Source organism: Neolamprologus brichardi, chromosome 17 (assembly GCF_056152115.1).
Source record: "Neolamprologus brichardi isolate AB-2024 chromosome 17, ASM5615211v1, whole genome shotgun sequence".
Lineage (NCBI taxonomy): Eukaryota > Metazoa > Chordata > Actinopteri > Cichliformes > Cichlidae > Neolamprologus > Neolamprologus brichardi.
In genome coordinates, this window is record NC_142120.1 from 26,870,049 (window position 1) to 26,893,089 (window position 23,041).

At 40.3% G+C, this 23,041-nt stretch overlaps 1 protein-coding gene across 1 annotated transcript in view; it reads right to left on the reverse strand.

Moving 5' to 3' along the window:
- Positions 1-23,041, reverse strand: part of gmds (GDP-mannose 4,6-dehydratase) — a 197,952-nt gene that overhangs the window by 152,553 nt on the left and 22,358 nt on the right. The window contains exons 2-4 of the mRNA XM_006797833.3: positions 14,823-14,867; positions 9,640-9,727; positions 8,818-8,927 (exon numbers count right to left, since the gene is read on the reverse strand). Coding sequence (XP_006797896.1) covers positions 8,818-8,927; positions 9,640-9,727; positions 14,823-14,867 — 243 coding nt within the window. The remainder of the gene's footprint in view (positions 1-8,817; positions 8,928-9,639; positions 9,728-14,822; positions 14,868-23,041) is intronic.

The following is a 23,041-nucleotide window of genomic DNA, read 5'->3' on the forward strand; positions in this document are numbered from 1 at the left end:
TAGCTACAATGACCTATTCTTTATGGTTTAGTCCTAGCCAAGTTTTTCAAATTCCCCATATAAAAATAATACCTAATGACCAAACATCAACATTAATTATTAGTTTTTTGTTTTTGTTTCTCAATTCTTCAGAAACTAGATTACTCTTACGTATGAAATCTTTCTATTCAACTTATTTATTGTAACAAATTAAAATGAAGGTTCTTATGGAATTATCAGTGTTAGATCAATCAACTTATCAATTACTCTAGAAATTGGTGGGAAAATACCCAAAATAGCCTCAGTATTTTTCAACAGCTTGTTTTGTCTTATGAATATAAAATAAAAAATATATTTAGTTTCATCCAAATGATTACATAACACTGGACAGAACTGTTTTTCCCCACATTGATTTCATTAACAAATTATCAACAACAATGTAAATTAAAGTCCAGCTTAGAAAACTGTGACTTTTAAAAAATCCCCACTGAATAAATAAATTAATGGATGATTTCTGTTATTTTTTTTCCCATTATTTAATTATGGGGTTTTCTTGTTAAAAATTAAAAAAAAAAAAATTGTAATATGAAAAATGACTTTGGAGATTACTTTGGATACAGAAGCCCACTGGTGCAGAATGCCGCTTACTTCTGCACACCTTCTGTTTATGTGCTACAACCCTGACACAAACTACCAGGGGAATCGTCCACAGCAGCTCTCTACTGCCACCTATAAATCACACGAGAAACTACATCTCCAGAGTTGACTTTGGCTTCTGCTTGTCGAACGAACTGCACAGTTGATGTGAAATATTTGGGCCTTGATTTAAGATTAGACTTAGATGAAATCATATTTAGCTTTATGATACCATTTATTGACTGAGTGTATTTACTTTACTTCTTAACTAACCTCAAAAAGCTACCCCCTCCCTCCCCACTTTCCTGCTCTCTCCTTCCTTCTATCTTTTCCCGAAATGCATGTTTCCATGTGTTACAACTGTGCTGGAAAACAGAAAAAAAGAAAGAAAAAAAAAGGCCTGAGTCATGAGTGGAGCAACAAATCTGACCCACAAGGAACAACCACAAAACATTCCCTGACTCTGAACGAGGAAAGTGCAGACTTGTTTCTCTTGGCACAGAAGCATCTATTCTTAAGCTAAAGTTCACTTTTCAAAACCATCTAGGCCAGGCAGCCTGCCTTGCATGAAGGCCTAACCTTTCAAAACAGGAATCGGTCTGTTCAGGGAGCTATTCTGACCGCTGACTACCAGGCCACCAACGCAACGCGTTCCTGCTTTTCCTCATTCAACAGGTGGCGGGCATGAGAAAATGTGGGCACGGAGATTGCACTCCATCTCCATTTGGCCAAAACTGCCAGTATTCTGATGCTGAAACGCAATTTTAAAACAATGGAAAGCACGGCACCTTAAATACTCGCAAACCGCACACACGCAGCTAATGAGTCCATTGAGACAGAAAACACACACTTCAGCGGGGAATGCGCTAATTTGGTTCCAGGCGAGCCTTGATCCCAGTGAGATACACACACCACTGCAAGCGTGCCACTGAGGGCTGATTGGACGGTGTTAATGTAAACACCAATCAGAGAGTGAGCAAACCCAGCCAGTGGGCTATTACCAAGGCAAGACCGCTCATCATTCACAGAGTTTACGAAATGATAGTCACTGTCCTCTCAGTGGCTGTTTTCTCCAAATGCTTTGTATGGACTCGGGACATTAAACAGATGCAGAACTTGTGTTTCACGCTCACGTATAAAAAGCCTACAAACGCGCAGCAAAATCTGTAATATAAAGGGTTGTAAAGTTTACTTATTCTCTCTTGTGTTACAGCAGTCAGTGCTCATATTAAACATGCCGACAGGGTTTGTAGAAATGCAGTGTACAAGAGTCAAACGTTCAGGCTTCATTATGCTCCAAATGCTGGGTGACAGACAAAGGTTCTGCATGATATGATGGATAGACTTACTGCTCTGTCTCTAAGCACAGAAGCTCCACCCACCTGCTTTAAAACATCCTTATTTCTGAGGGGCAGCCAATCAGAAGTAAGGTGGTTTAAAGCCAGTGCCAAAAAAAAAAAAAGGATTATTTTGAACTGTGATAATTCAACAATATGTTAGTTGCTTCCCAAAAGAAAAATATGGTCTGAAAAAGTATCATATTAGGTGCCCTTAAAATACACATTTTGCCTTAGAAGCAGTCAAAATGACAGTCATGTTTCTCCAAAACAAATGTAAACAGATTGTTTTACCTTTTTGCAACACTGGGTATTATTTGCTCAGTTGTATAAATCCCAGTGTGTCCTCACTGTTCGACCAAACTGTTCTTAAAGAACAGTTGTGTTTTGGAATTAGCTATCGGGTAATAATAATAGGAAGAATAAGAGGAATAACTACAGTAAGTAGAAGAAGACCACTTTAAATTTAATACCACGAGAAAAAATATTAACATTTCGTAGAGTAATTCTAACTGTTCATAACTGCATGAGAATAATTTCTTGTTTATAAGCAGTTTAGTCGCTGTAAGGAGCAGCAAAGTCTTGGAATTTGCTGATGTCGTTTAGTTAAAAAAAAAAAAAAGATTAACCTCTAATGAATTTTAAGCCTCATGACAATGCATTGTTGACAATCTAATAGGTTTTTAAAGAGAGTTTTATTATCCTCAGATGAATAATTTCAACCCCAAAAGGAGCATGATTGCTTCAGTTCATCTAAAATACAAAACTCACCACCAAATTTGGAAACGAAGGGCTTTCACTGCAAAGCTAGGTTAGGCTTTTTTGGAGCAGAATTGGCACGTGAGGACAACATAGATCCCCAACAGTCAAGAGGGCCAATAACACAGGAAATTGTAGCTCCAAACAATGTAACATCCACTACCCACAAACGCTGCTGGATGATACACAAGGAGTCAAAACAACCGCATCACATTACTTACCAGTTAAACAAATTGCATAACAAGCCCACAGACTGTAGTAAGTAGTGGTATTACTGCCTGAGAGTAAACTGCTGGCAGGCTGCACAATAGCCACTTTAGGCCTATAAACGCATCAACACACCGAACAAACAGTGCAGCGCTTTGTGGGGAAACAGGCGTGTTAAATCCTGTGTGTGTCTCTGGCGTGGGAGCCTCTGCAAACCCGGATGGGGGAGAGACCAAAGGGTAATGGAGAGATAGAGTGAGCTGTAAGAAGATAATGGGATGATGGTAATTCTTTCTGAGGATGGAATTCAGATATGGATAATAAAGGATATACATGGAGGAAGTTTGTCTCCAGAGCGCAATCTGCACTTATGTCTTCAAAAGCCGTCAAAAACAAAACCTTCTGCTTCACTGTATACACTCTCTCACCTCTCCAAACTCTTTCCATCCTCTCTTCATCCCCCATTCTTCCCGTCATGTCATTTTTCCCTGTCATGACTGAGGTGTGTTAATAATTCAGCCCATCTCCCTGTGTGTCTGCTGTGACAGCTGCAGGTGGGAAACCTCGCACAGAGAGCAGAGTTAAGGGGTTTTGTTCGTGCCCTTCCTGTGAAGCGCTTCAGTGGGAGAACACAATGGGATCATACTGAACTACTCAGATGCAGAACAGATTAGTGTGAGCACTTCCCCATTTAAGTTTGTTGTTAATGCATATTTCACGAGTATGTTTCCGTACTACAAATGTTTCAGTACTTATTGTCACAAAGATGAATCATTCATCAACCATGGCTACTGTTTTTTGTTTTTATTCTTATATATTTGTCCAGTTTTTCTGGTATCTAAATCTTGTTTGATCACACTGGACAGCAGCCTGTCCAAGGTATATTCCATCTCCTGCCAAATTCTAACAACCTTTGATCCTAGTGGGATAAATAATAAGAAAACAGATGGAGTGATGGTTGCTTCTCTTCAGCTACTCTGGCTTCGTCCCACATTCCACAGACATGCATGTTAAGTTAGCTGGTGATTCTAAATTGGCTGTAGGTGTTAATGTAAGTGTGAAAGGCTGTCTGCGTTTGCACTGGCCCTGGCTGTGAACCTGTCCAGGGTTTAGCCTGCCTCTTGACCTGTGACAGCTGGCATGGGTCATTGAGATTTGTGTCGACTTTGAGGTGTAAAGTAAAGTGATCGTGGCTCAAGAGTTGGCAGTTCGTCTTGTAATCAGAAGGTTGCCGGTTCGAGCCCCGGCTTGGACAGTCTCAGTCGTTGTGTCCTTGGGCAAGACACTTCACCTACCGCCTACTGGTGATGGCCAGAGGGGCCGATGGCGCGATATGGCAGCCTCGCTTCTGTCAGTCTGCCCCAGGGCAGCTGTGGCTACAACTGTAGCTTGCCTCCAATGTGAGAGTGAATGAATAGTGGAATTGTAAAGCACTTTGAGGGTCTCGAAAAGTGCTATATAAATGCAATCCATTATTATTATTATTATCATTATTATTAAAAGGTATGAAAATCTGAAGTTGCTTACTACTAGCATCCTACTAGAACCGTGGCAATCATGTCCCAGTCCTCTGCAGTCCACAGTCCCATCCCTTCACTGTTCAATTCTTCTGCGGTAAGTACAAAGCAGGAAACCATAGCATGGTTCTAACACAGAAGCTAAATGGAATATGAATGCTGTTAGATGCCAAATTTGCTGTAGCCAAATAAAAATTTAGTCAAGTTGGGTTAACTTGTTTTGGGCACTTAGGTCGGTATCAGAAAGCTCGTTTTCTGGTGAAGGACTATAGCTACCGTCACAGCTTCCTCAAATCCACCAGACTTTGCTGGGTGTGGACAAATACAAACAAACAAACAAACAAACAAAAAGCAAAACGTGATTTTACCTGTTAGAACGCACATCCCATTGGCTTAGCGCTGTCTCGTTTAGTTAGTTCCAATTTGTGACTTTGGTGTTTTAACATGTCAGACCTGAGGAAAGCTAATATGTTAAAGCTTTAACATGACAGTTCACAAACCAATTGACACCACCATGGTTGTCATGGTTATGTTTTTACCCCTCTTTTTTTATGTACAGTCTGTTTAACATGCTAACATGCCAACTCTATAAATTAAACTTTTACACCAAGAATATTAACATTGTTAAATGATAACACAGTTGGCGAAAAAGACCCAACATTTTGTTGACAATATAAACTCTTGGGCCATGAGGTTCATAACCATGATTCTGAATTTGATTATGGTGTTAATATTTAGAGTTGGCAAATACTGTGTAGAAATCACAATTTCCAGAAGGAACTGATGTATTCAGCTGTACTTGAGTGTAGCTATACATATCTGCCATTCCTTTTCAAATAGTAAGGTACTCTACTAATTCTGCTCTTCGAGGATCAAATACAGCTTGAAGATGTTACTTGGCAATGCTCCATAACCAGAGGATATTTTATTAGTGTGGGGTTGTGTAATAAACAATCCACCACAGGCTGACACTAAGAATATTGTTTTTACAAGCTCTTTTTACAAATTCTTTGGCCATCTTTCCTGCAGGCGGTGAAAACATATTTGAAATATTACTTTAGGAAAGAAGCCTAAGCACAAAGATCAAACTGATCAGTCAGAGTCAAAGAAGGTCCCTTCTGCTTTGTTTGCATGCTGATCTTTTGATATTGCAGCTGGCTGCCTTAGGCCCTCCAGTGCCGGTTGACTTTTCCCTGTGCACCTCCACCCCTGCAGCATTAGAAAATAGCCTCGACTCTGTTCTCACTGATGACTCTCTGCAGCGGAAACCAGCACCCACACATCCCATACTACAAATTAAGCTGCCGGGATGAGTCTCATGAAGGTAGAAGGGCTAGTGGGAAGCAAGAGAGACACACTGAGTAAGTTGTCAGTATGAGAGATCTTTTCCTCCGTGGCAAGGCAGACTCCACACCACTACTGCCAGTAATCTGGTACGCTCAGCTGTCTGGAGCATGTAGCATGTGGTCGAGGAGGTACCCGAGCTGGTTTTATTGGTGTGGAAATAAATAAACAGAGCGGACCCTCACCTCATTCATATACATGGATGTTCTGTGTGTGAAAATTATGGTGATCTTCCATGTGGGCGATGGGAGGACAGTCACAGCCTCTAACCGCAAAGGATGTGGATAGACAACTCTCCCCTTCTCTTCTTTTCCTTTGTGTCAGTCATTCATTCAGGCCTCACTTACTTTGTACAAATACCGGAACGTCAGGAAACTGTTGTCTCGGCCAGTCAACAAATTTTTAATAATAAAATGAGACACAGTTACAAACCTACAAAGAATTTACTCAGTTCCATGTGGCTTATTAGTCTGTTTTACTTTATCGTTGTCTCAGAACTAGAAGTAAGCTGGAATCAGCAAAAAACAGCAAACAGCTGAAACATCTTTTGTTTATTGTTTGCAATTAAATTCGATCTAAAACAAACAAAAAAAAAAAGAGTAAATTTTATACTTTAATTTTAGTGGCCAGACTTACACCTCCCAAACGATAATGCTACTCTCCTCTGGGTCGACCACTGACCACAACTTTATAAGGTAAACATTTGTGTTTTTGAGCATCTTCTGTCCACAAGTGGCCAAACGATCATTAAAGAAGCTTTAACCTCCAGTTTCATTATTTATTATTATTTTTTCATTATTTACTTAAAAAAAAAATGAAACCATCATAGTGAAAATCAGAAAAACAAATATAGTCATACACCCAAGAGATCTGCCATCTGACTGGACTCTTTCAGCTTTAATAAGAAATTCAAGGACTGCATTCAAAATAAGTTGAACAGAGGGCGGATTGCTATAACTGAAACTTAATCTCCCACGCAGTCACATGAGACATTGGTTATTGCCGGCTATCTGTGATCTGACTAAGCTCTTGGCTCTATATCCCATCAAAAGCATGATGATGAAGGAGGATCAGTCCTGCCTGGAGACTGTGTGTCAGATCCCAATGTGGAAGGGCAGAGGGGGATGGGGGTGGGGGTGAGATCTCCTGGGATCACCGTGGAGCTCCCAGACAAAAGGGACATTGTGGCACAGACTGACCCATCCAAGAAAACATTACTTCCTGTCCCACCAGCTCCAGCAAATGAACAGCTCACTTCCCAGAACTAAGTCTCTTTTTAACATCATCTGCTGTTAACTGTTTCCAGCAGCAGTCACTCCTGACCATATGCAGACACAGTAACTATTTGCAGAAGAACTGAATTTAAAACTGTCTTGAAAAATACAAACAGACAAAGAACATGATAAGTCATTACCCATTTATTGGTAGGAAAAAAATCTAAGGAGGTGACAGACAAAACATGAGCTGAGAGTTTTTGTAGCTTGTTGATCTATCCATGTAATGAAAACATCAACCTGAAAATGTCACTAGTGAGCAGCGCTTGTCTAAGATTTAGTGTTAAAAAGATAACTTGGAAGGATGAAACCATTTTTTGCAGACAAGCTCTTATTAGGAGCAAACTGCCTTTCATCAAGCGGACATAATTAGAAACTTGCTGGCAGAGAAAGCTGACCTCCTAGTAGCAAAGTATTTTTCTAACAGGTTGGTGAGGAGCTAAAAGCATGAACTTAACTCCAGTGTCCAAACAGATTTTTGTTTTTGTCACAAAAGTGAAAATAATTAGTGAATATTTTGGATGTGTTCTACCGAAAAAAAATCCATGAATAAGCAAATTTTCCATGAATAATTTGGAGTTAGGTTCCACAGAAAGATCCGCAAATACTGAACCGGGAATATGTAGGGGTCGACTGTATCGTCTCTGATATTCATTTATCAGTGTCAGCAAGACTACGCAGACTAAGCCAAATGGCTTGAAAGTTGTCAGTAACCCATTATATTGGTGATATTTATAACTCAAAACTCTTTTCATATGATAAAGCATCTGTACTTTATTTAGGATTACAGACCAATGAAACCAGAATCTAACATTGTCAGATTTCACTGGAATACTTTTATTATAATGCCACAAAAGAGAAACCAAATCGACTTTGTAACTAACTTTATTCATACTTATCTGGTCTAACGTCATGGTTTGAAGGTTCACCATCATTAGAGTGCTGCTGGAATGCAAATTCATTGTTATCAAGTCTCTTTATCAGGTTTTCTTTTTTTCCTATATCCTTCTTCAAAGCAAATCCATGAGCAGTGGTTCCAGGGAATGGGAAGACGATTAAGAATGTTTATAGGAAAAGCACTCTTACTCCATCCCACAACTGCGCACTACCTACTCACTATGGTTCCCTTTGTTCAGGATACTTTTGTGTAAATAAAAAAGGACTAGGTATCTTTGAAGACTTCCTGAGATTGTGTGTTACCAAGGTAACAATCTTGTTTGAGATGACACTACTAGAGACTAACATGTTAAAAATGACATGGTTATAAAATGAAACTATAGATTTGAATATTTCATTTTTGTTTTTGAAGTAAGATCCAGTCCAGTAATGTCTCATTTGTGACACCACTGCATTGCACTTTGGTAGAAATATGTAGCCACTGCTTACAAGATGCAGTGCTCCCTCAGACATAGTACACACATTTATTACGACTGGTACTAACTCTTACTTATCATTTTGCCATATTAAATACAAATGATGTGGTATGCAGCATTACTGTGTGGCTCCGCACTGTCGTTTTTTTACACATTTGCTTGGTAAGCGAAAGGTTACTGATTCAATTCCAGTCCGAGTCACAAATCCTCTTTGGGGTTGTATAAGCAATTTAAAACATACAGCAGTGATCCACAGTGACAAAGGAACAGCTGAAAGTAGCTTTTCAAATACTGTAGCGTGTTAATATGGGATTTGGGACAGAGCTTTGATTTGAAAGTACACTGCACAAACTAAAGAACCACGAGTGTTGTGGCTTTGGGATCACACTACCTTGACGTGACTCTGAGCACCCAGGTTGTAGATCTCTGTAGGCTTCACCTGGCTTATGATCTTCACCAGACATGTGCTGTCAGTCAGGTCACCATAATGCAGCTTCAAGTCTGATAGAGAGTGGGACAGCAAAACACATTTTCTTATCCCAACACCAAAAGAAAAAAAAAAAAATAAATCACACTTGTTGCTCCTTCATGTATTCACTCCTGATGACCAATGGAAGTCTAAGTCCTAATATCAGGATCAAGACCAACAAAAAAAAAAAATTATTGTGTTTCTCCTTCCCCTCATCCTCAACCGCTCACAGCAGATGGCTGTCGCTCCCTGAGCCTGGTTCTGCCGGATGTTAAAAGGGAGTTTCTCCTTCCCGCTGTCCCCACTGTCAAGCACTTGCTTAATAAAAAGCACCTTGGGGAGAGTTGTAATTTGGCGCTATATACATAAAATTGAATTGAATTTTAAAAGTCAAAACTCCAATATATCTGCCATTATTTTTTTCTCCTTTCAGACACACAAATCATAAACAGATTTCACTGACGTTTTTTATACATTTATTTACTTCTTTATGCTCTCTAGTTGTGTTTGTGGCTTTCAAACGTGTGTCTCCAACAGGTAAGTTGCAGATTGCCTTCCGGTGGACAAACTGTGCAACATCATCACACATAACATGAAAGGGTGTTTCTCCCCTCTCTTCTTTACCTTTTAAATGCATCAGCTGCTATAAATGGCAGTACTGACAGATTGGATAATAGGAAATATCAGCTGATATTTTAATTTGGTTACTCTTTTTTTCCCTCCGTAAATAAATGAGATACTTACTGCCCTCGGTATGCGTCTGTGGATTTTGGTAAAGATGCTCAATGCGACCTGTGTTGAAGGAGCTGGAACGCCGCAAAATACCATGAACCTGAGAGAAAAGGGGGAAGAAGAATTGTTAAATTTAAAAAAAAATCTAGTATCTTAAAACATAACACACACAAAAAAAATAAACTACAATTTACACCATTCATGTCAGTTAATTTGTGATTGTTATTACGATTTCAACATGGGTAAATACAGACTAAACATATTCTGAGGCATGCTGCAGTTTAAAAAAGGTTTGCTTACAACGATTACTCCATTCAAGTTTTAATTAAGCAAATCGTACTAAACTAATAACACGCTAACAGAATTATTTGTATTATTATTTTATTTAGTTTTCAATGAGTAATTACACAGCTGAAAAAAAGAGGCCTGCTCTTACAGTAAAACGACTGTGTGTTCAGCAGAAGTCGGCAAGAGGTGAACTCTGCCTATATAGTCAAACTACATCTTTAATTATATACACTGAGGTGTCAAAACTCATTAAGGGTACTGGGGAGGTCATCAAATATTGTCTCTATTCGGGAAAGAGTTAAATGTAGGAGTTCTTAGAACTTCCTTTAGCTGCAGCGACCTCCATCAGACACTTCCTCTAGCTGCTTGTGAGACTTCCAAAACAATGAGGAGGAATTTTGGTACATTCCTTCTACAAACAAAAGAGATTCAGTTCATTTGTATTTCTGGGATTTTCATTTTCAGTTATTCTGTCCGTGCGTGCGCTGAGTCATTGTCTTCCTGCATCAGTCCTAAATTTCACCTGACTCACTGCTGCCATAAAGTTCTTCAGTAAAAATGCCTGGATATCATTTTCATGTCTTTAATCTCTCAGTGACCCAAAGGCATCCACACCCTTACAAATTGCAATGGCCCCTCCACTAAGCATCACAGATTTTTGCAGATTTCTGTGTGACTTGCTGTTGCCTTTGGTTTCTTTTTACATTTGTTAGAACTAAACACTGACCTGTCGGTGGATCTTTGCTGGATGCCCGCTGGTACAAAGAGTCAAAACAGACGGGACTTGCCTGTAATTTACAATTTGCTGTAAAAGTTTTTTAACGTTTCCCAGCTATTTCTCTAGTTCCAGTAGTCAAAGCCTAATAATAAGGAAACTGGCTCTTATCTTTGACAGATCACTGGAACTGCCACAATCTGTTTCACTGCATACATTGATATAATAGCATTATGTTTAATGGCTCCACCTCAACATTTTTTTTTGTTTTTTCGCTGCCTGTGATCTGTGATCTGTACTCCACATTCTTAGAGGGAATGCATGAGGAAGGTCTGCTCAGGGAAGATAACAGGACCTGATCCAAGGGGAGTCCATTAGTGGGACGCTGTTCCCTGACCTCACTTCCTTTATTCACTGTGCACTTCCTGCCTGCCTGTGCACTCCTCTTTAATGCCACTCCTCACAGCACCTCCAACCCTTCCACATCAGCATCCACAACCTGGAGCCTGTGTCTACTTTTCCTGTCTGATGTCTGTGAGGCAAGCAGCAGATGGCAGAGCTGACCAGGGAGCCTTAGATGAAGCTAGGTAGGGCTGTTCGATGTAACGATATATATCGGATGACGATATAAAAACCTCCATCGTTTCATTTTACGCTATCGTTTGTTTCGTGTTGTCGCAAAATAAACTGTTTACAGCAATATTTTTTCATCGTTTTGATCAATGACTGTTTTCTACAGTCATTGGTTTTGATGGTCACTGTAGTGGCTATATTAATTTCCTAAAGTTCTCTCTTTCTCTTATATTTAATATATCCACACTACGGACGGACAAGCGCCTGTTTTTGTGCGTTGTCGTTAGCAACAACGACGGTAAAACCGTCGCGTGTCCGCTTGTTTATTTTCCACGTAAACCTTTCACGATAAAGCTCAAGATCCTGTTGAGACTTTTCAAAATAAACTGAATCACGTGAAAGAGTATGCAGAGTTTTGACAGATGAGAAGCAAAAAAGAGCCGCCAGGTGCTAAAAAATAAACCTTAGACTCAAACGTTAGAACAGGCTTTTCCCCGCAGCACACCGTGTAATAAATACTCACAAAGAAAACGGCGGCCGTTACAACTTATGTCTAAAAATATACAGGGTGGGCCATTTATATGTATACACCGTAATAAAATGGGAATGGTTGGTGATATTAAAGTCCTGTTTGTGGCACATTAGTATATGTGAGGGGGCAAACTCCTCCAGATGGGTGGTGACCATGGTGGCCATTTAGAAGTCGGCCATCTTGGATACAACTTTTGTTTTTTCAATAGGAAGAGGGCCATGTGATACTTATTGGTAATGTCACAAGAAAAACAATGGTGTGCTTGGTTTCAACGTAACTTTATTCTTTCATGAGTTATTTACAAGTTTCTCTTTGTTCACAGCCATTGACATGTCGAAGAGGTTAACACGTGACGAGCGGATCGAAATTGTGTTGATATCTGGTGAACGCAGTAACCGTGTCATTGCAGCAGATTTCAATGCAAGACACCCTACGAGACCACCCATCTCCCATGCTACAGTTAGCAAACTGTTTGCTAAGTTTGGTGAAACTGGTTCAGTGTTGGATTACCCAAAATGTGGATGCAAGAAAACTGTCACTAATGAAGAAACATCAGTGGCTGTCCTAGCTTCATTCAGCAAGAGCCCACAGCGTAGCACTCGCTGCATGTCACTGGAGAGTGGCATTAGTCGAACATCCCTTTGGCGGATATTAGCTACTCACAAATGGCACCCTTACAAACTCCAGCTACTGCAGCATCCCAACGAGGATGACCCAGATCGGCGCACAGAATTTGCAGAATGGGCAAAACAAAAATTGGAACAGGACCCTCAGTTCACGCAGAAGATTTTGTTCAGTGATGAGGCAAACTTTTATGTGAATGGTGAAGTTAACAAACAAAACCACCGCTATTGGTCGGACACTAACCCACATTGGATGGATCCCTCCAAGACTGTTGGAACAACAAAAGTGATGGTTTGGTGTGGTATATGGGGTACAACGATAGTGGGTCCATTTTTCATCAATGGAAACATCAAGGCCACTGGATATTTGAAATTGCTACATGATGATGTGTTTCCCTCTTTATGCACTGAAGCTGGCACGTTCCCTGAGTTCTTCCAGCAAGATGGTGCACCACCACATTATGGGTGCCAGGTCCGAGCATTCCTAGATGAACAGTTTCCTGGAAAGTGGATTGGTCGTTGTGGGCCAGTTGAATGGCCCCCAAGGTCTCCCGATCTGACCCCCTTAGACTTTTATCTTTGGGGTCATCTGAAGGCAATTGTCTATGGTGTGAAGATACGAGATGTGCAGCACCTGAAACTATGGATACTGGATGCCTGTGCTGGCATTTCTCCTGTGGTGTTGCTATCAGTGTGTGAAGAGTGGGAGAAGAGGGTTGCATTGACAATCCAACACAATGGGCAGCACATTGAACACATTTTATAAGTGGTCAGAAACTTGTAAATAACTCATGAAAGAATAAAGTTACGTTGAAACCAAGCACACCATTGTTTTTCTTGTGACATTACCAATAAGTTTGATGTGTCACATGGCCCTCTTCCTATTGAAAAAACAAAAGTTGTATCCAAGATGGCCGACTTCTAAATGGCCACCATGGTCACCACCCATCTTGAGGAGTTTGCCCCCTCACATATACTAATATGCCACAAACAGGCCTTTAATATCACCAACCATTCCCATTTTATTACAGTGTATCCATATAAATGGCCCTCCCTGTAGTTTCACGCATCAGTTAAAACACTCGACTCCAGGTACACGACGCCCAGCTGGAAACACCACGCAAGTCGAGCTGCCCGAGATTCACAGAATTTACAGAAAATGTTAATTTTTTTGTGATTTATATCATTATCGGACAATAGATGTCTTATATCGGGATATGAGATTTTGGTCATATCGCACAGCGCTAAAGCTAGGTGTTTCTCCTGCACATCAGAGGGGAAGTGAAGTCATGCTGCGACTGTCAGGAGATGTAATGAAAACTCCTGAAACATGTATGTTAACGTACGTGTGACCTTCTGTAGCCACGACTACATTACAAATGCAGCATACGCCTTCACTCTTTGCTCTCCACATAAACTCTTTACCTGAATACAGTTCACATATGCTTCAAGGTCTCTGGGCAATGGACTGGATAGAGAAACCAAAAACTTCTGATTACATAAGACTCAAAGATTTTGTTCTGATTACACCAGTATTAGCTTGGCCACTATGAAAAAGTCACAGCATAAGCCAGCTCCTTTTCTAGATCTGCAATAAGCCAGCGTCCTCTTCCCACTTTGGGCATAGCTCAAAACACTGCCAGTGGAAAACTGAAGTTTAGTAAGAGACCAGGGAGCAATACAACCGGTTTCTTAACTTCCAGTGCTTCTTCTTGTCTTGTTGGGCCACAAAAGTAATATTACTCTAGTTTTTGATACTTTTTCTCTATGAGAATGGTAAATGGTAAATGGCCTGTATTTGTATAGCACTTTTCTAGTCCCTAAGGACCCCAAAGCGCTTTATACAACCTGTCATCCACCCATTCACGCACACATTCACACACTGGTGATGGCAAGCTACATTGTAGCCACAGCCGCCCTGGGGTGCACTGACAGAGGCGAATAACATTATTTCTCTATCCTGACCATTACATTTTTAGAATTCACCCATCCAATCTCACCCAGCAGCACAGACACATATTACTGCCTCCCACACACACAACTTTAAACAACTTAAAAAGAAAGAAAGAAAAAGAAACCATTGTTAGCCTCTGAGTTCACTGACAGACTGTTGACTTTGCGTGTTCCTGAGCACACTGAACAGCAGGTGAAAGCTAGTGACCTCACTCGTATGGCTGTCTAATAACAACCATTTCCCTGTTAATGGTTTGACCTGGGGTAAAAGGACAGGGGTTAAAAAGCTCATGCAGCACCAGGGGCCTTATCAGGGTGAGGTGTGAGTCAGCCAGTGTAAGTAGCTGACTGTCAAGATACGTCACACTCCCTCGGGAATACCCACAGACTGCAGCAACACACAGAATATCGTTCTGTGTGTATGTTGGCATTCGCGAGTATCTGCGCACATATGTGCATCTGTGCATGTGTGCGTGCATGTATATGTGTACAGAGGGGATTTTTATTTTACCTCATAGCCTTTAGCGAGCAGGAACTCCGCCAGGTAGGAACCATCCTGAAAAAGCACAAGACAACACCAGTTAAGACCTGTCAAATAACACTGCAAAGACAAAGAGTGTGATTCACACACACAAACCAAATCACAGCAACACAACCAAAACACGATAAAACATTCACCGCCCATTTCGGCTGAATTAATTTTATCACAGAGTTTAAATGATTACAGGATGAGAAAATGTTTGACGTGTTAGAGCACCTTTTATTTCCTCTACAGACTCCAGAGATTCAAATTCAATGCTCCTACTAAAACTGAGGATTTAGGAATATAATTAAAGGACACAAGTGATTTATCAGAGAAAAAAGAAATAGATTCTTGTGGCGTGATAAATAAAATAGTATTTTCTCTTGTTCAGTCCAGTAAGAGTTACATTTCTGGCGATGTGTCTATGACCTAAGCTAACACATTAAGTCACAATTAAGCTTGAGGTCAACTTTGGATTTAAATTTGTGGTATGTTGTTGAGGGAAGAAAAATAAAATTAGCAGCCAAATAATAAATAAATAAGTAAAATAAAAATTCCAGAGCCTCTACTACGGTGTTGAAATTAAATACTTCAGTACTGGCTAATACTGGATCCTGGGCTCGTCGGGCATGACGTCCACATGGATCAGGATCGCTGGGCACACACTGGACCTACTTTGAAACGTGTGTGTGTTTGTGTACGTGTGCTGGTGATGTGAGAGCACGATCACTGTCAATAAGGTCTTGTTCCCCTCACCCATGTTACTCCATGTCTTTTTCCTTGCTCAGATTTTCCGACCACACGTTCTGGAACACTGTGGAACATTCCGACCCAGTCATGGCATTCATCCCTCAATCCCCCTCACACGCACACACATACGCACGCACACACACGTATGGCCACACTGCCAAGATGCCAGCCTGAGGCTTCCTCCTCATGTCTGGGGGGGAAACGGTGAAGGTGGGGGGAAAGAACCGCAGAAGGAAAGGAGGTTGGGGAGCATGCAGGAACCTGCACTCAGCACCAGGATGGTGGTGTCTTAGGCTACACACACTTTTAAGTGACAGTAATAGTAATAATAATAATAATTATTATAACAACAACAGTGTAAAGTCATAAAATCTGTTCCTTTTTCCTGGTTATTGTAATCAGAATTGCTGTAGCATTTTGTACAATCTGAAGCCGTTTTAATGCTTTCTGATTGATGCCCATAGGACAACCATTTCAATCATTTAAACGTGAGGAAACAAAAGCATAAATGACAGTACGAGTGTCATAGAATTGATCAGATTCTTGCAACATATCCAAGCTAGTCGTAGTAAGGCCTGGGTGACCTTGTTTATGTACTTCTCAAAGCACACTTCTGACGGCTGATTTTACATAGTAAAACCTGATGAAGACGTCGTCTCATATCAAACCAGTTTGTGAAACAACGCCATTTGACCACAGCTCAAGGCAAACGTGGCGAACGGTAAAAGACGGCGTGAAAGGCAAACACACAGAGGCCTGAGAGATGACGGATCACCGAAGAGACAATAACGGCACAAATACTGGATGTGACAGAAAAAAAAAAGGTGAATTTAAGTTCAAAGTGCCTGATTTCTGGATGTCAGCAATAGCAACTGCCCCAACCAGATAAATAATCCAAAACATTACTTTACAAATAACAATTATAACGATATTTTTTTTTCCCCCTTTGACAAACCCCAATGTTAAGCTGAATCTGTAGTATCGTCTTACTGAATACAACCCTATGTTGATTTTTGGTCCCCATTGTGGTCAAAAAGGCGGATGAAGCAGTGTATGCTCTAGGGTGGAGTTACCTTGAAAAGTTGCTCTCTGTCTCTTTTTGCAGTCAGGTCCAACTCACTAGTTCCTTTTGGTTTTTAAAACACAATTCTGGTGCAGGATGACATACAATAACTACACCAATAACTGGTGTAGGTTAATTAAAACCAACAGCTATTTCGTTTGTATTAATAATTGTATAATATGCCTATTTAGAGATCCTGTATCTGCAGGTTGAGCAACCTGGCAGTAAGTTGGCACTGATGCCCAACCTGTTTCTGGCTAAATCCACGTGGGAGATGGGCATGGACGCTGGCAGCCCCTCACCCGTCCCCACGGTGTTCAAAGCTCCGGCCGGTGTCATGTTTTCCTGCCCGTGTGCCAGGGTCAATGCGTTCCATGCCAGACCAATATGGAAAACAAGTCTGAAGAGCTACAGCTCTGTTTCAAAACAAGAGGCTCCTTTGAGGCCATATTAGCCCATAAACCCTGGCCTCACCTCGCCGTTTCCTGTTATGGGGAGCCTGGCGCTTGCTGCAAGTGAGGGGGGCAAGCACACGCACGTTCACCTGCCAGGTCAATGCCACACCACAAAGATTCATTTACACCTATGACACAATATGATCACTCTTCTCCAAAACTATAGTGCGTGTATTGTATTAAAAAGAGGCTGCTCGGTGACAGGCGTATGAAGGGTAAGCCAAGCACCTTATGTCTCACATCTGAAAGCTAATTCTGAGTCTGACCTCAGAATCTCAATGAGTATCTGGAGTAAGTAATTCTGCAGGAGGAGCACAAATGTCAACACACGTACAGGTGTGACCACCATATTTATCACCTGACAGGGTGGTGTTACATTTGCAGTAATCTAATGCCAAACAGACTTTGAAGTTTAAATCTCCACCTGATTATAATCTTCGAAGTACAGTTTAGTCCAACAATGTGACAAATGTTTATTTATGTGTAAATACATGTTGTATATATGCATACCTGTGGAGATATTTGGTGTAAGCAAAGGTGCTGCAAGTAGTAAATCAAATAACATAAGGGCATGTTCAGCATTTAAGTGTTACACAAATACTGTGCATAATTACGTGATATAATAATAATAATAGTAACAATCTAGATTTATCTAGATTTACTGGAAATCCATACACTTAAAATTCTATCCTAATGAAATGTCAGTGAACATAATGGAAAATAACGCAAAACAAAAATTAAGGCAAAATACATTCAGTGATAAAAAGATCAGGAGAAAGGCAGGAAAAAAGCAAATGCCAATGCTGAACGGCTAAATCCATCCTTGTGTTTAAAATGTGGCACGAGTGCTATCATTATCCCCAATCAGCATCAATATTACAATTGTTAACGGATCATCATCGTGTGGTTTCATTAAGAGGCCTCTGTATCAGAACCTGATGTGATTGCATGAGTCTGGGGTTAGAGGAAAGTAATTCAGTTTTTGCTTTTTTCACTTTAAATACACTTAAAAACATGATGTGCTCCTGCTGTAGTGCACAGACGTACGGCACTGTTCCCTCAGTAGCAACATAACTTTGAATAAATGCGTAAATCAGATTAGACTTTAGATAGCTTTGCTACTTAAGCATTAAAGAATACAACATTAATTTGCACACACAAATATTAAAACCCAAAATTTTAGGATTAAACTTCTGATTTGAGTCACAATATACAGATCAAAATGAAGAATGAGGTGAAATGAAGTGAAGTATTAAAAAATAAAATGTATTTATTTGAAGTGTTTTACACTTATAAACAGCCTGAAAGTGTTATTTACACTGTAATACACATTAAAAAATACATTATGAACTAATTGTGTATGCTAGACGCCAAACTGTTTAGAACAGGTTTAAGACATCCAATAAAAATTACAAGTCAAAAATTAAAAAAACAACAACAAACAAAACAAACAAACAAAAAACAAAAACAAACCACACCATCCAGTGATTTTAACCCAGTTAATAAATCCACGTTTTTTTTTTCCTTCTTCTGATGTCTTCAAGCATCACTTAGAACAACACAGCCAGGCTCATGGCTTTAACTAAAGAGCCTGATGTTTTTGGACAAACATGGACACTGTGAGTTTGGTACCCCCTGCTGGTGAAGTGAGATTTTGTATCCAGTTGTTTCACTGGGTCAGCTTTGTGACCTAAAATACCAAAGTAAGTTGATATCACCTGTCCAACATTAAGCAGAAAAAGCCCAAATGGAAAACGTTTTTATTCCCAGTCTGAAATTTTAAGGGCTTAGCCTGTGTGCTTACCAACATGATTTATGTAAACACAGGGGCCATGCATGGATTTATTTGTCATTGTGCATAAGCTACAAATAAATCACTGTAATGTGTTTTCTTTAGACCACAGGCAGAAGCTGCCAAGCACGCCACTAGTCTGCAATTAGGCCTGATATGGTATAATGAAGCTGTAATCACAGACCACGATACACAAAACCCTGTGCACACGCAGACTCACACACTGCATTAAGTAGGAACATTTGGTGTGCTACGTGAAGAGCAGCCTGAATCTCTTTCCTCTACTTTAGGACCATTCAGGCATGTCCCTGAAATAATGAGTGAACAGCACTGGCAGAAGCAATTAAGAAGCTGCGCAAGGACCTACAGCCTTAAGATCTATGGACACTATTTTTTAATTTAGAACAGTAAAAGATCAAAGACTAAAGTCAAAAAGTCTTTTTTTGTGTGTGACTTAAATCTAAGTATAAAAAAAACCTTATGCAAACCTTATGTTTAAGTGAGTTTAAGATTTTCAGTTAACTGTCAAAACTGTCCCTTTTAATTTTCTGTCACTCAGTTTGTTTCCCTGCTCTTGCACATATTTAGGACACCCTCGCAGCCACTTTTCTATTTTTGAAAGAGAAAACCACAGCAGGCCGTGTTTGACCACCTGACCTGACAAGTCATTTCAGACTGATTTATTTTACCAGTGTGTGTTAAGTACTAACATACCACATACAGGAGTATGTTTGTGTGCACTTACATGCAGTTTCACATTTCTTGCACACTAATTAGTGGTTGGACTTTCAGCTGGAAGCATGTGGTATGTATATACAGTTACATTAGAAACAAGGACTTTCCATGGCCATACTATAACTGAGGTCACTTAACTCTTCTAGCCCTCAGGACACAAACCATATCAAAAAACTAAAGTATGTGCTGTGCAGTCCCTCTAACATGCCAATGAAACATGAAATGAAAATAGTGGCATGACGGTTAATATATCACGAGGCTCATCTAAAATGTCCTTGTGTTCAAAAGGATAATGATGCAGAGCAGCAAAATATACTAATAGGGCTGTTCGATATAACGATATATATCGGATGACGATATAAAAACGTCTCTTTCATTTTATGCTATCGTTTGTTTCGTGGTGTCGCAAAATAAACTGTTTACGGCAATATTTTTTCATCGTTTTGACGGTCACTGTAGTGGCTATATTGATTTCTTCTTTCTCTCTTTCTCTTATATTTAATATAACCACACTACAGACAGACAAGCGCCTGTTTTTATGCGTTGTGGTTAGCAACAACGACGGTAACAGCATCGCGTGTCCGCTTGTTTATGTTCCACATAAACCTTTCACAATAAAGCTCAAGATCCCGTTGACACTTTTCAAAATAAACTGAATCACGTGAAAGAGCAGATTATTTACGGATGAGAAGTAAAAAAGAGCCGTCAGGTGCTAAAAAAATAAATCTTAGACTCAAACGTTAGAACAGGCTTTTCCCCGCAGCAGGCCGTGTAATAAATACTCACAAAGAAAACGGCGGTCACTACAACTTATGTCTAAAAATGTATAGTTTCATGCATTGGTTAAAACACTCGACTCCAGCTACATGACGCGTAGTTGGAAACTCTTCACACAAGTCGAGCTGCCCGAGATTCACATAATTTACAGAAAATGTTACATTTTTGTGATTTATATCGTTATCAGGACGATAGAATTCTTATATCGGGATATGAGATATTATTCATATCGCACAGCCCTATATACAAAATACCTGCCTTCTACTTAAAAGTAAGGATCACTGAATAACTGCTAACTCTTAGTATAAACATACTGGCAGCTAGATAGACGTAGATATACCTGTGATATCAATGTGAACATCCAAGTAATTTAAAAAAAATAAACTGATCTTGTCCGACCTTTGATCTTCAAACTCATCCGAGATTTTTAGTAAAGCATTTTTCTTCAACTCGACTTTTAGGGTTTTCCATTAAGGAGTAGTACTTGGTAATGGGGTTCCAAGTAGGGCTGGGCCATATCATACCGTTCACGGTATAATGTTGGGCAACGATAAGAAAATGAAATATGGCGATAGAATATGGGTAAAACGCGCGTGCGCAGTGCCTTTGTTTACATACGCACATGGAAGGAAAAAGCATGGCGGCGACGCAGAATGAGAAGAGCGAAAGTGGATCGTTGAATGAAACGGATGAACCAGAACTGGTTTGTAAAAATGCTGCAGCTTCAGTGGTGTGGAACTGGTTTAGCTTTCGTCCGTCAGATACACAACAAAGCACTATTTTTGGTAGAGCATGCTAGCGGGCCGTCGTTATTACCATGTTGTTTGGAAAATACGGCACACTTAAAATCAATCCTTTGATTTTTCTGAAAGTCGACAGAGCCCCTTATAATCCCGTGTGCCTTATGTATGAATTCTGGTTGTGTTTACTGACCTCGAAACGATTTTATGTACACAGCGCTCGAAAATCTGTCAAATGTTTTAGTACGACTTTGCTAAGCTACGAAGCCGCACCGCTTGATGGATTGTTGGAGCATTACAGCTATCGTAGGCGGAGCCTCGCGGAGTGATACGTACTGTGCTTCAACATAATATTACCGTATTGTGTGTGTATAACCTCTTTTTAAGTTTTGTGGATATTATACATGGTTATGCTGAGGATATGTCGGCCAGTTTCCACTGGAAATGCCTTTTGGTTAAACTGTCAGCGAGGAATTTGCATTTGCACTATTAAATGTTTATATAACTTTAATGCACATAAAAAAACAGCTGCTTGTTTAAGTGAAAATACATTGATGTTTTTTTTTTGCACTAATAAAGTTGAGGAGTTGTAAAGTATTTTGTCTCGTGTCAGTTATATTGTCAGTTATATCGTTATCGCAAATGTTCAAATGTATATCGTGATAAATATTTTTGGTCATATCGCCCTGCTCTAGTTCCAAGTACAGCTGAGTCAATCAGAAAATGTGATGTCACGCTGCATGCCGCTCAATGGTGTCACTCGACGAGTAATGAGAGGAACTCCTTCCGAAAGATCAAAGCTAGAATTTTTGAAACCCAGCAATCAGGGAAACGGTGACACAAAAACCAACGCTGAGGTCCCCGAGTTGAGCTGTAGACCAAGCAGCAGACATCCTCCATTGTTGAGCTGTGTTTATGTCGCATACAAATGACATCATCTTAGGACTTTCAGACGCATTGCTATAACAACCCCACGCACATTAGGCGCTAATCTATTGTAAGGGGAAAAGACCAAAAATGAGTAGAGTCGAGCTGAGCTGAGCCGAGCCGGTACAAGTGGAAAAGAGGCTGTAGCTACACCTGTGGTATCAATTTCAAAAGCCTACGTCACCTCATTCTCTGGTTATCACATTCGTAGGATTTTCGGAACTCATGAGAATTTGTAGTAGATGCACCTATGCTTTTTACTTTTTACAACTAACTGCAGCTGGACTTAGCTTACATCTCTTTTCCTGAATAAATAGAAGCTGACAGACTTCATTCAGAGGAGGACTTGGCCTTTAAGGAGCCATCAGCAGCCGTTATGAGCAACAGTGGAGATGTGTGCACGGATTCTTAGCTTTATGATTATTATTACTGGCACAGGCAAACACTCTATACAGTGTTGCTAACAGTGGAGTCTAGGGAAGGAGGCAAGGAAGGAATGAGAGTGTATAAAACACCAACAAAGGATGAAGAAAAGAGGCCTGTAGGTTGAACATCAAAAAGCTTGCGGGGTCAGACTCCAATGTAGTGCTGTTTTCCCAACCAGAGGGGTTGAAGAAAGAAGTGCTGGTCTCAAAGCCAAAGTAAAGTTTTATTGTGGAACAGAGAAGGTGAACCTGTCCTCTTTGTAACCCCAGCTAATAAAAAACCACACTATCAACCAGAACCCCTGCCCAGCTCCACAGCTTTGCCTTGGCACTCAGGTGGTCTCCCATACCTCACACTCTCTCAACCCAATACTTCACACCAAGACAGCAGTCAAAAGTATTCAGGCCGAGCAGCGTGTTGCCCTGAAATTTATGAACAGTAGTTAGCCAACTGATTTACAGCATCGCAGTGACCCCGGTGGCCTGACAAGTGACTTCTGAGATGTTGTATCCAGATGCCTGCCTGCTTGCCTCCTGCATAGG